The following is an 18,403-nucleotide window of genomic DNA, read 5'->3' as shown; positions in this document are numbered from 1 at the left end:
GGCACAAGAAGTTTAAGTGACCTGTCAAATACTGTACAAAAACTCACAGAGCAGCTGTGGAATAAACCAGGGCTTTGTGCCCCCACTGTGCCTGGACCCATGCAGTCTCTCCTGCTTTACAGAATTCTGTTCCCCTGTTTAAAACATTCCAGTGTTTACAATGCTTAGTATTTGTAGTATCCTGATTTTAGATTTATGAAACGTATAACCACTGAGATTTCAAAAAGCAGAATTTGTCACAGTGAGGACACAAGAGGGAGAAAGGGGAGGAAAGAAACTAATTTGTGGAAAAAGTCACTCTAGTTGCTCTGTCAATACCTTTGTGGTTCTGTATCAGCAAGAAACTAGCGAAAATGAAACAGATGAACTTTCAAACCACAGTTGTCATTCTGGGAAGCAGTATCATCTGAAACCAGCCTGTATTTTGAAAAGTTTCATGTTTCTATAAAACCTTGTAAGTCAAAAATTATTAACAGCAAACAAGTATACCTAATGTCTATGTCATTTAAAGCACACCCAGGATTTTCAGCTACACAAACCCAAGCATTTAGACTGGGTCAGAAGCATTCATTTCTGTAAGCCAAAGACTTAAGCTCATATCCATGAAGCTTATTGTTCTAGGCAATACATCACTGTGGTTCCTATACTATATGCCCAGGCCGACACACTTATATTTGCTATTTAACTCTTGACACTAACTAACGGAATTAAATGGATGTTATGCTCAGGACATATATCCAGGGTAAATTACATTAAGCAATTAAGTCTCTGCTCATTACAGACATTTCCAAAGTCCAAAAACTCAATGCTACAACTCCCTGGTTTCCCCTATCAAGCATATGGAAATGTTATCCTTCAAAATATTACAAGATAGCATCTTTTGTAGTCCAATTCCCAAATCTTCTAACCTGCAATAGCTATTTTGTGGAACCTGTTCTTCTGCATTTATTCTTCACATAATCTGGAGCTTGAAATTAGCTCATTTCATGCAGTTATGATAAAGAAAAGAAATGGTCAACTTCCTGCCAATAATTTAATTATTTGGAAACCAGGTCAGCAATTCAGGCCCCTCCTTGGTGACTGGTAAACAGACATTATTATTTCTTCGCATATTAGCGCAATGTTTTGCTCTCTGAATCAGTCATGGGATTTATCACAACCAGAACTGCAAATAGCAGTTTTTCTCAGGAAGCACCATCTGTTTCTCAGGTCACAAGAAGCTACACCTTGGAGGCTTTTACAACTACAGCCCATCTACTACATGACTGGTTTTCCAAGGCATAGTTTCTACTGCTGTTAGCTTAGATAACAGGTCCTCTCCCTGACCAAGGGGGGAACACCCCAAGTGGTCTAAATCACACCATACTTGGTAAAAGCAAAGAACAAAAAAAATTCCTTCCTGCTCACTTCCTACCACTACTGTGCCTCTCTAGTCCAACCGTTGGGTTTTTTGATTGGGTTGTCTTTTGTGGGGTTTTTTTGGGTTTTGTTGTTGTTTGTTTGTTTTTGGTTTTTAATTTTATAAGAAACATACTTCCTCAAATCCTTTTTAAAAAAGTGACCATCAACTCTTTTGAAACACAATCCAGGAAAAGGAAGTTTCACTGCCTGGGAAAGGGTGATTTGTAGTCTTCGTGTATTTTACAACTCTACTGCTAAATCACTTCTACTGACTACTCTTGCCTGCCTTCCTTTTGGTTCACCAGCTTGATGTTTTAACACTGCTACCCAACAGTGTTATTTTACTGTGCATGTGCCACATGGGAATTTACATTTTAAATTCAAACTTTTAACACTACTTTGCATGCAATTTAACAGTAGAATGGCAGGGAAGAACTACTGCAACAATCCCTTTACTCATCCATTAAAGCCTATCAAATATCAAAAGCCAAGTCAACTGCTGAATTGTATTCCCTGTACCCTCCTTGCTTTCAGTGTTTCTCATGTAGGTTTATTACACAGGAGTGTTAAACGTGCCCAGCAGGCTAAGCTATCTCCTCTCCTTGCATGACAAGCAGAAGTTCAGTTGCTCGGTGGCAGTACAAAGGTGGAAGTTTATCTACAGAACTATGTATGGGGAGGGACCTTAGATCTAGGGGACTGGAATCCCTCCTGTTTCCTGCAGGAGGCATTATCACATGCTGAAAACCGCAACTAGAGGTTTATGGAGTTTCCAGGCCTTTAACACCAGCTTTGCCCAGACCACATTTTGATCTACCCTAAATACATTTTCTTGTTCACTTACCCTGCCACCTGCTTCCTGATTCATTTGCTTCTGTTTTACAGGAAGAAGCATCTTCCTTTTCCTCATTATCACCAGGGGTTCTACAGTCATTCCTCTCCATAGTTTCCATTTTCACATCATGATTGCTGTCCCGTTTGTCACCTTGTTTATCAGAACTATTCCCAGCTTCTTCAGCTGTGCTACTTGATAGTCCTTCAAACAAAAATTAGTATCATTTAGTGTCCAGTGTTGGTGCTTTTTAATGTAAGTGACAAAAGCTCAACTAGCCTTAGCCAAGCCCTACAGAGCTCAATACCAAAATTTACTTTGACATGGGTGTTGTTGTTAAACCCTCACGAATCGTGATACTTCAGATGCCAGTGGAAAGGGCAGACACAGCAATTTACACAATTTTAGAGAAAGTGATGTTACTTTTTTGACAGCCCTTGCTTTAAAGATTTTTTTTATATATAATAGATTTACTTCTCTTTTTGTGGTACAAGAATGGAAGTCTGAAGCATTCCCAGGAAATCTAGCAGAATTATTCAGATTCACTTTTGGTTTTCTAGCAACAGATTAATCCCAGAGACTGGAAATAATTACAGAGTATTCAACATGCAGATTTGAAATTACTTCCATATTTTAGGAAGACAAGAATGCCCTTATTATTAAACTATTCCATTGATATTTATGTTACTTCTCTGGCTATAGAACCAGACCTTGGCAACAACCTTTTTCCTGGCCTAGTCCTTGGGTCACCTGTAATCAGCACATTGAAGCAAGAGAAAGGGCTGTTGCTCAAGGCATGAACTGAACATATAAGCACATGGAAGGGTTTTGATGACTGCTTCTCAAGTTAGCTGTAAAAAAAGAAATCACCAAACAGCTTTTAAGGTGGATTTTGAAAGAATTAAAGAGAAGCAAAGCAGCATAATTTACACAAACCCCTCTGCTGCCAGAGATTTCTAGAAAAGAGGCTGATTCTGGGGAAAAAAGGGAAAAAAAAAAAAAAAGCCCTCCCCATCATGCTTAGTTAGACCTGCATAACACTTCAGCTCATGCTGTAAGGGAGTATAAAGATGGCCAAACTCAATTCAACTGTTGCAAGAACGACATTTTTACTGTTACCATGTTTCATTCCAGCATTGGACTTTGTAGTGCCAGGGTGGAAGTGCATCCCTCCAAAAGCTGAGTATCCATATGAAGGATAACTGAACCCTAAAAATAGGAAAAAATATTAAGAATTAATAGAGAATTACACATTAAAGCAATGGAAACAGCACCTGCAAGAAGACTGAACCTAAAGAACTGGAATTTTGTTTTCTAAATACCTTCTGCTTTATTCCATTCAATTAAAATAAACTTCCCAGAATGAAGGTGAAATCTCTCCCACCCTTTCAAAAAATCCAAAGAAATCTGAGATGGTTGGCTAGTGACACACTCTATCCCAACATCTGTGAGGGCACACAAATGCATTAGCACTAGCATGCTTCATCTAAAACTCAAATGAGGCTTCACAAGCTATGTCTATGCTTTCACATCTTTATGATTACAACTGATTTGCATTCTGGTGTTGTACCATGTTATAAATGTGCTGCTAGTAATGCATGTAACAATTTGAAAACTGTTGCTCTGTCTCCTGCTCTTAAAAAAAAGGGTTGTAAAGATACTGTGGTTCCGAAGACATTTGGTGATCTACAGGTTCTTAATGCTGTGCTGCAAGAAGCAAAGCAATGCTCTTCTGATCCTGCATCTCAAACATGCTCTGGCTTCAGCGGACAGAGCTGTGTGGGAAATTGACTAAATAGTATCAAAAATTAATACTTCTTTGCACTAACAGGGTTAATTTGCCAAATTCTACTCCTAAACCCAGAAATAATTACGAATCTGTTTAATTTTAAGCTGAGATGTCTCATGAGTTTCAGTGCCCTTGATGCCCCAAGAAGCCACAAAGCTAAGGTACGATGGATTCCTGACTCAGGCTCCCTAAACTAGAAAGGTGTTATCTGTGACTTAAAAGCTTCAAAAAAGAAAAATAAAAGTCACCCTGAGCCTTATACCCAAGTAAGAAGGCAAAGGAGCTGATTAATCTCTAGGAAACAAGGGGTTGCTTGACCAAAATGAGTAACATTAGTATAAAGACAGGGGAGTCAGGTCTTAGCTGCTTAGAAAGAGGTTAAATCATCATCACATTTTAAAAATCAGAATAGACTCCTGTCCTGCTCTCAGAGTAGGATCCCTTTCCCTCTTCACCCAAAACTGCTGCCTTACCAGAGCCAGCACCGCCACCTCCCCCTCCATACATGCCACCGCCTCCTGCACCACTGCCTCCACCATAGCCATCAGAGAAGTTTGGCATAAGCTTCTGTCGTTTCCTTTGCACTTCTTCTTTATCTGGGTTAGAAGGAATAGGTGGGATAAGGAGTCACTCTTACTGGAGGCCACGTGCAGATCAGGATACATATATAGAAAGCAGTACTGAACTTCAATAGTTTATAAGGGAAAACGCAGAGTGGTGTAGAAGAGTGAACTCTCTTCTAGCTCCAAACAACAGAACAACTTTGTATGTAACGGAGCTGTGAGAATTCCGATGAGAAACAAGCTGGTGCGAAGGAACCAGACAGACCCAACAGCATCGATAGAGCCCTTGTGGTCTCTTCAGTTATGTCAGGTGCCTTGTGCTCAGACTGGGAGGGCAACATGCAGGGATGTCTTAAGAGGGTTCAGTTTCCTTCAAAAGCATCTCATGTACCAAGAGTCCTGGAAATCTGTGGTCCCAAAATTCTTCTATGTCTAAGCAAAATCACAAACCCAGCACAAGTGCACCGAGAACTCTAACCCTCAATAAAATAAGCACAGGCTCTTCTACTAAGTAAATCTACTTCAGAAATGGACCCTTATCAAAAGGTCAGAACATCACAAGGCACTTTGATTTCCGATAGTGCAGAGTACATGCAGTGGCCACTGAACTTTTGATTAAGGGTAAGGATGGCAAAAAGACAATATTTACTTGAAATTATTTACTTAAAATATCAGAAAAGCCACTGGAATAAAGACAACTCATTTTCAGGCAGGGTATAATACTGTCAAACCAGGTTGGGCAGCAGTAGAAAAAAAAGCCTGCATATAGTATAGTGTAAATACAAAATAATATTTAGCCCCCTGAAAACCAAAACACAAAGATTTGAAAGAAGTATCTGAGTGACTGGGGAAACTGAAAATGTCATGACAAGAGCTACAAAAATAGGGGTACAAATATTGCAGGGGTTAAAATCCAGTAGAATTATTGAGGAAATAATAAAATATCCTTCCTTCACAGCCATATGACAGAAAGAAATTTCATGCACAGGCACATCAGTCAGCACATCAAATGAGATAGCTAAATACATGAAACAGTATACTGAAAAGGAAAAGCACATTATTTCCAGGCATACATGATCTATGAGTATGTATGCATGCATATACCAGGAATACTCACACTGATGAAGAGAGAAAACGCTAGAGAGCAATCTAGTCAGAGAAACAAACAAAAAAAATCCACATACACATATCTAAGTTTGTGTGAATGCTTGCAACTAGGGAAAAAACCCACCCATAAAACAGTCCTTAAGCGGTAACTTCATGATTAGGTTGTGTAATGGATCCAAAAAGGCACAGAACAATACTGAGTTAATTTTACTCCATTGAGAGACACGTAAGAGAGATTTTCTTCAAATCAGGCAACCTTGCTCTGCAGTGGTACACTTTGCTTTCCAGGAAACTTGTGCAAGAGAATCCTGCAATCATTACTGATACAAAACCCTCTAGCAGCTCTGTTAGTTTTTGTGAATGCATGCTTTCTGCTGTTTTATTATAATAGTCATAAAGTAGATTCACCTGGACATTGACTACCACCCCTCTCTGCTCAGCTGTCTTTTGTCCGTTACCACTGACGTACACATATTTTAGAGAGCTGGACGGGGCATTGGTTTCAACAAGAAAACATGCAAGGTTAGGACATTATTAGAGCACCCTGCAGCCAAGCAAACTGTTAAGCAGAAAGATTATTGTTTTAGTACAATGAAACACCAATTCTGATGGGCCTCGAGGCATTTCGCTGACTGCTGCCACCATTCCAAACATTTTGAATGTAGACTTTAAAGTGCGCAGATCTCAGTTAAACTTCTTCTCATGATCAACTTAGGAAACAGGTCTGATGCCATGTGTTCTACTTCTGCTAAGTGGCTAACATTTTAACACAAAAGGTTGAAACAGCACTTTCCCTGCTCTCAAGAAGTGTCTTGAGCTTAACCAGTATAGGCAATTGGAAAATTCAAAAACATCGGTGAAATTGTGAGAGATGATGGTAAAAGGAGAGAACTGCAAAATACGTACTTTTTCCACCAGACACCAACCCGTCCTTTGCTTAAGGTTTCATCTGAAAGTACTGACAGTAAAATGTCCTCAGATGTTATTTTGCAGAAACTCAGAGGAAGAGAGTGCCATCTACCGTATGAACAGGCATGCATGTGTGCATATAGGAAACTTGTAGGGAGTAAGCCTCACTAGGAAAATACTCATAGATATACTGCCTACCAGTCCAACAAAAAGCCTAGAAACACATTACAGAGCAACCACTTCTCATATTAGCTCTGCACAAACCAAGGAGGCAGATATCCTATTTCCTAAAAACAGCAACTGCAAAACCAAGTCCTATCTTATTAAAAGCTTTCCCGGGGACTCTCCAGTTCTGGTTTCCAGTATATGAAACACATTTAATGAATTACCTTTGATTTCTGGATAGTAGAGAAAAGGCTTTGGTTCGCTTGTTTCTAGATCAGATTTCCGGCGCAGCTGCACAAATACAGACGCTGGCTTTGTGATGTTGACATCTCGGTACTTGGGTGTTTTGAACACAATAGCAAACTGTGAAGGAAACAATTATTAAGTACATCATGGGTTTTGACAACTTTGCTTTTACACTGGTGTTATTTCGTAGGAATTCATGGCTTAGCAGGTAAAACTTCTTTGCAAAAGGCTGTCACAAAAGTAAACTTGCATTTCAGTCTGCAGGTATGCTTTTGAGTCCTAAAGCCTTTGGGAAAGACAGAACTAACATGCAAAGTATCACCACATCACATATATTAGGGTATGCATTGTTTGTCCCTCCATCAGTTAGCATCTGTTCTTTCTCAGTGTCTTCACAGGAGCTCCAGGAGCTTTCTGGGATGTCCTATCTCAATTTACACCAGTGCATGTTAAAACAATGGATCTATCTCACAATTTCCTCACGCTGTATTCCTACCCTGCCTACTAGTTACCCAATGTATATGCCTTTAAAGAGCAGCTTATGTTGCATTATTACTAGGAAGTAATCAACAAAAGAGAATGTTACTATGGCATACAAATGCTTTCACCTACTTGACTATTGTAATTTAATCCTAGTTTAGAGAGATGAGAAAATTGCTAACAAATGACAAATGCTGTTACTTACCTGCCTATGTACATCTGTAGGAGAAAAGTCTCCAAAGCCTTCCCACATACCCCCATTCTCATCCTCTTCATAGAAACGTATCTGAATATCATCTGTGAAGAGTGAAAGAAACACTCCTTGTGATGTCTGTGCCTTGTTTAGCCTTTGGGATGTTTGTGCATTTGTTTAACCTTTCGCTAAGTTTATTTCAGATAAAAATCAAAACGGTTATGTTTTGGCTGCATGATAATTTTACATGAATAATACATGAATTATCTGTATCCATTTTACAAAAACATCACAAGTAGCCTGTATTTTACATCAATTTTAGAGCTAATTCTAATGACTTCACAGAAGTTGCTCTCAGTAAAAGGAGAACTAGGTTCACTACCTCTTCCTATTCTAGGGTGATAAAATATTCCAGAGGAGCTTTATTTGGAACAAACATGTAGGGAGGGGAGAACTTCAAGCGTGAAACGTAGAAACCACCCTCTCTCCTCCAACAGTTTCAGTTCAAAAAACTGTAGCAAAACCTGAAGTGCCACAGTTCAAGTTCCGCTTGCTGCTGGCAAGGTGCCACTTCAGAGCTGCTGCTCAGAGAGACAGCAAGGGTGTGAGCAACCAGCACCTCAGCAGTAATCCCTCACCCTCCACCCCACCCCAACACAGCATGGGCCAGAAACATGAGATTGACTTCTGTTCCTCTAAGCAGATTTTCTTTCATTCTCTTTATACTTATTTATTTGTATTTGTAGGAGAAGCTGGGAAATACCACCCTAGCACATACCTTCCCCAGCACTCCTGGTGAGAAAAGAACTAGAAAATGCCTATTCTTTCTTAGAGTGACTGACACAGGACAGGCTTTTGGAGCAGACAGACTGCTGCTTCTGATCCACCACCTGCTAGTCTCAAGATTGTGAGCCACCACTTCTAGTCCTGCTGTCCTGCATGCTCAAGTTCCTTCAGGCAGAAGGTTTCTGAGAGCAATGAGGTCAGGGGAAACCCCAATCCAGCTGAGGGGAAACCCCACCTCACAACTTCCACTGAGCCAGGCTTTTATTTATTTATTTAGCACAAGAGTTATGTTTTCTCTTAGTCTTTCTGACAACACAGGGTATATACATCACTGAAGGAAAATGGATTTTTCCAAGGCCCCTAAAAGACCTCCAAGTCCCTTCTCTCTTTTCAGAGTTGTAGAAGAACATTTACAAGAGAGGGGGAAAAGGACAGCTTGTATTAACAGAAAAGGTCAATGTGGTTTTATCAACATGTGCAGGACTGCTTCCAAACAGGTGAGAACAGGGCTCCTGCTCCACCCTGCAATCTATACCTGGGACTCCCAGGTATTATGCACAGCTGAAAAATGCAAAGGATTTCCCCCACTCCCATTTTTTTTTTCTTTGTAGTTCGAGCTCAAAACTACAGCCAGACATTGTTGTACCATTATCTTCCTATCCAAAACCAAAGCATCCCAATTCACACTGTCCAATCCTGACACATTCATAGCCATGAGCAGAGACTACCAAAATGAGTCTGTGACAATTATCTGTTTACACCAAGCATATACATAAACATATACATAAAAATGAAGTTACTAGCAGCAGCACTGAACATACTCGATTCCCATCAGTAGTCAATAGAGAATGCTCATACTTACTCTTTATAATCAGGAACTTAATAATAAATCAGAAACTATAGAATAATTTAGACCAGGTGTCAGTTCATGAAGTCAAACTACCCAGGACCCACCACCCACAAAAACCCCAGAATATGGGCAAAGGAAGAAATTTGGAAGAACAAAGATGATCACATGCTCCCTGTGGCGTCAACACAAGCTGAAGTTGCTTTGCAACAGACTGTTCTGATTTATTCATTTTCTGGACCGCTGGCCTGACTTCCAAAAGGGCTAAATGCTTAACCAACCCTGCTGTGCTATCGGAGCAGAACACTAAGGCAGCACAGCAGGCTGTGCACTCCAGATGAACACCATGGTGTGCCTTACAACACTCAGGATTCTTACCTTTCTGAACCTTGTCACAAAGAAGGTAAATCTCTTCCCCTCCTGTCACGCACCCTGCTGTTCTGTCCATTCGTACGATTTTTAAGTTGGAGGCATTGGGAGCTTCTATTGAAGGAAAAAATAAAACACTTCCCTTCATAACAGTTTTAAATTTAGAAAAAACACAAGCACAACACAGAAATACTATAGAGAGAGAAGCCTCCAATACAACGTACCTAAATTTGTCTGTTTTTTTTAAACATGAATAAATCAGCAGTTTTTAATCTGAAAGACGCACTCTTTTATCCTCTAATCTTTGACTGAACTGTGAACTATAAAATAAGGCTTTGGTCATTCCAGCACAATTACTGCACTAATAAAGTAGCACAGCTGTGAACTGCATCCAGCACTCTGCACTATGACTAACTTTATGATGAAAGCATTACAAGAGAACATAATGATTTTCTTCCTTGCTTTCTGGACAGCGTGACACTCTTGAGACCTGTTCTCCATATCTCTCACTATTGGAATGCAGTATGCAATGCTTTGCTTTGCACTGAGCCTTACTTGAAAGCATTGTCAGTTCTTTGCCAACATACTGGACTGTGATCAAAAAGCCCACCTCCACAGATCTTGGTAGAGGCATTGATGGTACCTATTGGTCCTCAAGACCGAACTATCATCTGGTGAGTAAAAGCAGCTGTGATAGACAACTATGTTACCCAGGACGTATCTGCTCTGTGGAAGAGGCTTCAATAGTGCTGATAAAGAGTATTAGAAAAAAATAAAACCCAAGAAAAATATTTTCAATTAACAACCAAGAATACACCTTGAGAGCTCAGAAATTAGTAACTGATATCTACATAGCAACTTAACAACAGAAACATGCATACAAAATTTCCTCTCTGTTCTCTTTAGTTGGGAATCAAAATTTTGATGATCAGACTCAGGAGGATAGGATAATTTCAATTGTTTGTATATGTATGGTGTGATACATGTTCTACCTCTGTTGATGCTTTGTCCTCCTCTTTTCTTTATAAGTACTCTCTATTGTTATGCAGGTGTAAGTCAGACCACTCAAAACAAATGGAATCTGTAATTGTTTCCAATGAAAATGAAGATTCCTTAAAGACACTGCTTGGTAAATCACCTCAGCCCCTAGATGAAAAGACTGTTTTCTCATCCAGAAAATACAGGTCATGTGTGCCATAAAACCTGCAGACCTCTTTTTTCACTTGGTCAATACATGCAAAAGGGCTGTGCTACACAACTACATTTCCCAATTTAAAGCAAGCAACAGCCTATATTAAAATAGTTGCATTTAATACCTTTTCATCTAGGCTCTGTTCTTTAAAAGTGATGATACAGGCATGACTGTTGCGCAAAGGAAAATATGGTACTTTTTTCTGAGTCATTACTGCATGACTATCAGGAACATGGTAATCCACAGCTACAGGGAGGAAAAGTCAGGCACCAGAAAGGGTTCAGGTAAGATGAGTAAGTATAATCGAGAAGTACAAGGGAAAACATGAAGTTCAAAGATTCACTTAGAAGAAAGCCAAGCAGAAGGATGTAACAGAAGTTACTGACAGGTCTTAAGGAAATAGATTGAGCACTCTGGTTGCATTAGTCTTAGAAAACAAGGACAAGCAGCTGGACAGCAAAACCGAAAGCTGCCCAGTTCTCAACAGGATTGAAGTAAGAGTAATTTTTTTCCTCACATCTTGCATGCCAAGGTTTTGTCATAGAAAGTAACTGAAAACACTGTAAAATTCAGGCACTTCTTATGAACATAACAAGAATTTACAAAAACATCATAATAAAAGTGGTAAGATATTAAACATGTTAAAGAGCAGAATAAAATCTTTCTTTATGGTCTACATCACCATCTATTAAAAACCAGAATGACAGCACATGTACTTGGATAGACATGGGGCCAATTATCCATGGGCTGCTTATTTGTTATTATCAAATAATAGAAAAGCAGCAGAGCTAGATAAGCCTACGTATAGCACTACCCAAACATCGCTTCTGTTTGTACAGAAGCTTGCACCTTTTTAAAAAAATAAAGCCAAATATACTTACTGCTGTCATATATTGCATCTGAGATAACAGGGTCAAGTTTCCGTGTGAAACTTCCATTACTGTCAGGGAGAAAGGCTGTAAACATAAGACGCACCACACTGAGATCCATCTCTTTAGTCTGCTGTACCGCTGCCTGGCGAATAATTTCTCTCTCTCGTTCTGGAACCGATAAGTAGATAGATAAATTAACACAGGGGTAGGGGACTCATAACAAGAGAGAGAGAGTGTTTTCTAAACATTACTACAAAAAGGCATCAATAGCAAAGAAACATTTTCCTTAGTATCCATTAGCTCCTCTCTTTTTAAGCAGAGAGGAACAGCTATTCACAATACATTGCAGTCTGTGCATCAGATGTCATTCAATATAAGGTATATAATTATACAGGCAGACAGAAAATGACTATTTTCTGCTCTCAATTGAGACAAAGACTGCAGAAAGGACAAAGGCTGCCACTAAAGACATTTGTATGCCTGCTATTAAGAGTGATGGAGCAAAGGATGGCTCTTCTCTGCAGTGCCTGAAAGCAACACAGGTTTTACAGGGAGATGGGTGAAAATGCAGCTGAATAAAGGCGATACTCCCAAAAGAAGGACGTGATTTACTTAAGGATATCACATCTTGCAGCAATACTGCAGAATTACTCTATCAGCTTATTAAACGGGGTAAGAGCAACGTAATACAGGTGCAGAGGTGGATACAGGCAGCTACAGAAGGAAGTTGCTCCATTCTCATGTGTGTGTTGACAGCAAAAATGCTTTCTTTCAGATTCCCTAAAACTGGGCAACACCTCAGCACCATAGGCTATAGCCATAGGCTGTTTTCTCGCCCAAGGTCTTTTTCTGGCTAAGAATCTGTTTTCAGAAGTTAAACCTGCTTTTAGTAAAAGACCTATAAAAACCAGGCCATCATTTTTACATACCAGTTAGCTGTCTGTCTCCACATCCTTCTGCCTGCAGATAGCCAAGTTCAGGATGCACCAGGAGACCGGGGTTATATCCTTTTTTGCAAGCATCAATCATACGTGTTTCCAGAGTTTCAAACACTTTCTTCTTTGTGACATGAAGTATTCCCAGATTTGCAAACCTGCCGAATTTTGATTGAGGGAAATTTTCTCTTAATGCTTTATGCCAAATCTGCCACAGGCAGTCTCTCTTACCAGAGGCAACTATACAACCAAAGTCAATCAAAGGACTCTATAGCCTTATTTAGGCACTATTAGTTCTTGAGGGCAAACTTTCCAGCAAGAAAAATTCAACCAAGATTACAAAAAATGTACAATATGCACCATTACATGGCAGCAATTGTACGGGTGCATGGGATTTTCCCATGGCATAAGCAATGGGATTTTCCCACTTAGACTGTGGAAGCACCTTACAAAACATTTGAAATCTGGTTCTCACACTTTTGTTTGCTCTGCCTGGCAATGACATGAATATGTCATTCTATACGGCTGTTATGTAGAGCAACTGCTCAGAATATGCTCCATCTGTTCCAAATGATTTGGAGAGCAAGCTAAAAAGCTAAAAGCAGTACAAAATTTTCTAAAGGAAATGTTTTAAGCAACACTCTGGACATTCAGCAAGACACTTTGGGTATCTATTTGAATGACAACTTACTTAGTACAAGATCTGCTTTTGTAAAAATCTCTTGGCACATGTAAAAATCAATTAGATCTGGAAGTATGAAAACAAGACAATAACTCAATTTTCATGTGGGTCAACTGAGGATAGGAAAGCTGTTTCTAAACATCTGATGAAAAACAAGACAGGTTAGGAAATGAGCCAAACTTTAAGATGAAAAGGAGAATTTCAAATAAAGCTATTTAAATTGTTCTGCTTGGTAAAGTTAGTGCACTGGGCTTGGACATCAAAAGTTACAGTTTAAAAGAATCTCTTTCTCGCAACCTTCTCAGCTTTTTAAACTTCATCATCTTCACCAACAAAGACATTCTTGAGATCACAGAACTAAAACTCACAGCCAGCATGAAACCTGATCTAAGCCTGAAAACGTAGACAGGAGCCTCAGCTCCACTTACCGATATAAACAATTATTCTTTTAAATTAAAAAAGAACAGACTAACTACAATTTCACTATAATCTTACTGCTTTAAACTTTTAAAGTTTGACTCATTTACCATTGTCATGCTTATACCTGCCTTGCATTAATTTCAAATTTACTAACCCTATTTTCTTAATGCTTTTCACTACACTCCTATTGGCAGATTTCAGCAAAAGTAAGGTATTGATCAAAACAGTAACAAAAGCTTTCCTCCAGCTACTTTATAGTCCCTTCTCTTAGATCAAAACAACTTATATTTTATAGAATGCTCTTACAATACATTTGTACAATGCATTTGTACTGCACATCAAGGGATTGAAACTCTTCAAATTATAAGTGAAAATTCTTTGCTTAAACCTATTTAGCCTGCTAGGGCAAATTCTACAAAGCTAAACAGAAACCCCGTTTATTTTTCTATTTAAGATACAAACAAAACAGTTCAGAATGTGAAGACTAGTGCTCCACTTAGCTGCCTCTTCACAGTATTTTTGTATTTTTTGTCTCCCTGTTTATATTTGATTCTCTCTCACTTAGCCCAGCTTTACAAAGGACTTGACAGACTTACCCTACAACCATATCTTTAGGTCCTGCATTAACTGTGCATACTCCATCTTCACAAAATTTACCCACCAAACTGTGAGCATGTAAGTGGACACACTTCCCATTAGTAACTAACTGGACAATCACTTTTGCTGGTCCAACATAATTGCAGATCTGTAAATAAATATAGAAAAAAAAAACATGGGGTGGGTTGTTTTTTTAATGGAATAGTTGAGTATTTTCTGCCAGCTATGTACAATCAAACTTACATAGGAGAAACACGTACACATTTCCTCATGAAATATAAACAACAAACTAGCTATATACCAGTTGATCACAAAGAAAAGCTAACATATTTTTGTAATAAACTTGACATAGAAATGGCAGGAGCAGTAACAAAAAAAGTTAAGAAATAAGGCTAAAGGAAAGCAACGTTCTATTTCCCAAATCACGAATCTGTTTTACATTCTGGCCAGTTACTCCACCATTGCTTTCCCTAAATTTCAAATAGTACACCGAATTCACAATAAACACTGTTACATGTTAGGAAGCCTACAGAAAACGTACTTATTTAACAAACCCCCTTGCATTATTTTGCCCTTTAAAGATATGTTTAAATATTATGATTGTTTTAAAACATTGTGGCCTCATCATAAGGACTCTTCAGGCAGGGATTTTAAAATTAATATAATCTATATTCACAGGTATTTTCTTAGTTGAACATGCTCCATCAACACATATTACCCAGTCCTGTAAATATTTCCCTTCAGTGTACATGAGGATATATGATTAATCCCCACCTAAGATACTGAGGTCCGGAACTGTGATAAACTGGGTGCTTTAGTATAGCAAAATCCGGAGGACAATAAAGCTTTTTTCCTGCCTGTTACAGCATCTAATCACTATACATTTTTAAATAGCTTTTAAAATTGTGATGCCAAGCAATGCTTCAAAAAAACCCCTAAAATTATTAATAGCTTACTGTATTGCTAAATGACTTGGTTTATATATATATTATTTGGAACTTTCTTTTCTTTCCTCAGAAGTAATACTCCGAGTTATCCGTTATGCACCACTTTCAAATTATGTTTAATATAAAATTACCCCACTTTAAAAAAAGCAAACATTACCTTCCCTTCCAATTCACTTAATTAACCCTTTTATCAATGTTGGGTTTTTTTCCCCTCCTCTAATTTTTCTTCTAATTTGCCCTGGGCAAAGTTCTTTGTATTACAGCAGCTTATAGATCTAATCAACCAAAGTATTAAAAGATCACGACAAACATTAAAGTGATGAATCAGTGATGAACTGAATACTTAAGGTTATATTGTTGATAAACTGTTGATAACCAGGGATTGCCATGATTTCACCACATTAATAAGTCCTGCTAGCTTCCTTCACTCCGGTTAACCCCTCTCTTGAACCCATTTCATTGCAGCTGAAATACTGCCTACATGCAATGCATACCCTACCTATGTTCCTATTAACTGCTAACAGCAAAAAAAAAAAAAATAAAATCCCAACTATGAAAAAGCTGTTCCAGGAGGAACAGGTGAGCAGGAGTCCTCTCATTACTCACTGCTTGCTAGTTAACTCGATGATTCTGTATTAATGTGCATGTTACAAGTGGCAATTTCTAAAGCACAAAACGTGGGGTACTCATACTTCCTGTCATTTCCAAACTGTAATCCCTCCTGGATTGAAACAATATAGAGATGCAGAATAATCATTGCTTTACCATTTCCACCTCTTACCAGCAGTGAGGAAATGCAGGGAACCCTATATGTAACTTCTACAAAGTCATCTGAAAATAAAAATTATTGTGTTCGGTGCCAGATGTCACCACCACTAGAACAATTAACTTTTCAAGAGGGAGGCTTTAAAAAATATTTTCATTTTATCCCTCACAAAAAAACCTTTCCCTGCTGTAAAGTTCCTAGCACATCTATAGCATTATGTTCATTATGAGTAACACGCATATAGTATCACATCAGAAAAGTTCAAGAAATCCCTCATCAGCTGTAGAAACCACAGTGAAACTGTAGGTAGGACTGCTGCACGTCAAGGACTTTCCAGCCACTGAAAGCAGAACATATAACTGCAGTGGTAACCAGATTGCAATCTCCCCCTGTTACTCAGCTCAGCATGATCTTTGTAGTCTCTCTCAGGGGAAAAACAAAAGAGTTCTTAAAACTTAATGCTTTATGTAGGTCATAAGGCAAAAAAAGACTATGTTCGTCATCCAGTCTGATGTCCTATCCTGCAAAGGCTACAGAATGTCCCTGAACTGTTTCCTACCTATATTTCTCATAGACAGACTTTCCTGCTTGACTTTGAGACATATTGGTGCCCAACTAGCCTCAGTGCTTAAGTATGTACCATAAATGAAGTGTGAAATGATTTTTCAGTGTTCTTGAATCAATGATGCCACCATTTCAGAATTACTTAAAATTTATTTCAGCACTAAGATACACAAACAACCACCACCTTTTACTTAAGAACTTAAAAAACAGTCAAAAGTGTTAAAAGGTAGACTGTATATTACAATACCAAATATCTATAGAAACCTATGAAATAGTGTTAACACAAAAACACATACTCAAGATGAGAGGGAGATAGGATGTGGGAGCTGTTATCTGAAGAAAAAAGCTACTAAACTTCAAATTAAAGACAGAGGAGAGAAAAATAAAATAAGGAGTTCCTGGGAAGAGCATAGCTGTAATACTTGATTACATCCTGTACTGAAGCAGCATTCAATTGATCTAATCTGATAAAGTTAAAATGCTGCAGGCTCACATTTATCTGCTGATTCTGTTTGAGAGAGATTTGTCTGAGAGATTAAAAGGACCCTGTGAACTTGAAATTGACTCAATTTCAAAACAAGAGTTGAATTTTTTTTCAGTTATTTCACATTCTCCTGTGATCCAGACCCCAGACATTTCTTCATAGTTTCTGGAACTTTACAAAAACTTGATAAATATATTTTCATACTTCAAAGATGTTTTTGTCAGTTACTCTTACAAGCAAGAAGTGAAACCAACTGGTCAATGACAGAAAGCAAATGATGGAAAAGACCATGTCAAACCTACAAAGCCAGCAAATACAAAAACGTGTATTTCTCTTTCTAACCACTTTGTTATAGCACCACAGCCCCACTCCTGCCTAACCTTCAGTATGACTAGTGCTGTCCTCAATATGCTCAAAGTGTTCCACAGATGAGCCATCACTGGCTCTTTATAAACAGTATGCTTTCACAGAGCAGCAGCATTTATTTTGCAGTTGCTAGTTTCAGACAAAATATTTCAGATGTGGTACAAATCATTCAGGCAACTCAATACTTACTTAAGAGTTCTAAGAATAAGCAACATAAAATAACTTTAATGGGAACTGAAGACCTCTGAATGTGAGGTCATTCTTATACCAAGAATAAGGAGCTAGGTGGTTTGCTCTAGGAGCCCAACTAAAAAGACCTGGTACTCCATATTCAGCTAAATTAACAGTAAAAAGCACAAATCTTAACTTGTAATCAGCGATCTATCACTGTACAATTTAATTCTGGGGTGGGGGAGCAAAGATGCTACTCCCTTCTTCTCCAAGAAGGTTCATCAACAAAGTAGCTTGACTAATTTTCCATAAATTCCCCTCCTGAACTTGAAGTATGTGCTGAAATCCCCGATTTCAATAAGAACACTTATCTTCAAATTGAGGTATAATTTAGGATAGCTCCAGGACATGAATGGATGGGCAGTTCTCCTGTTTGGGTGCCTGGGTTCAGGGCTGCCTAACTGTTATGCAGCTTTGATTCCCAAGCTGAACTGCTCAATGTCCAATCTCATCAGCAGAGAGGTGGTGCTCATTAGCATGGATGCACATCTGACAACTTGGTTACTCAGCTCACAGAGAACAGGCAGCTTGAGTTTGCAGCCACCCACGTAGATTTGCCCCCAAGGAGATGAAAATTCAGGACATTTCCTTCACACCACTATTTTCAGCAAATTCTTTTCACACCCAAAGCTGGACCTAGAACTTCAATGTAAAACATGA

General features: G+C 38.7%; 1 protein-coding gene across 2 annotated transcripts in view; it reads right to left on the bottom strand.

Annotated features, from left to right (window-relative positions):
* Positions 1-18,403, bottom strand: part of NFKB1 (nuclear factor kappa B subunit 1) — a gene marked incomplete at its 5' end in the record, with an annotated part of 45,825 nt that overhangs the window by 12,906 nt on the left and 14,516 nt on the right. For both annotated transcript variants that reach the window (XM_084262746.1, XM_084262745.1), the window contains 9 exons: positions 2,246-2,437; positions 3,353-3,442; positions 4,496-4,618; positions 6,991-7,129; positions 7,698-7,789; positions 9,697-9,801; positions 11,761-11,919; positions 12,681-12,844; positions 14,385-14,533. In XM_084262746.1, the coding sequence (XP_084118872.1) occupies positions 2,246-2,437; positions 3,353-3,442; positions 4,496-4,618; positions 6,991-7,129; positions 7,698-7,789; positions 9,697-9,801; positions 11,761-11,919; positions 12,681-12,844; positions 14,385-14,533 (1,213 nt within the window). The remainder of the gene's footprint in view (positions 1-2,245; positions 2,438-3,352; positions 3,443-4,495; positions 4,619-6,990; positions 7,130-7,697; positions 7,790-9,696; positions 9,802-11,760; positions 11,920-12,680; positions 12,845-14,384; positions 14,534-18,403) is intronic.

The sequence above is a fragment of the Gallinula chloropus genome, assembly GCF_964237585.1.
Source record: "Gallinula chloropus genome assembly, chromosome: 4".
In the NCBI taxonomy this organism is placed as follows: domain Eukaryota; kingdom Metazoa; phylum Chordata; class Aves; order Gruiformes; family Rallidae; genus Gallinula; species Gallinula chloropus.
The sequence above is the reverse complement of the archived record's forward strand: the minus strand, read 5'-3'. Positions and strand labels throughout refer to the sequence as shown.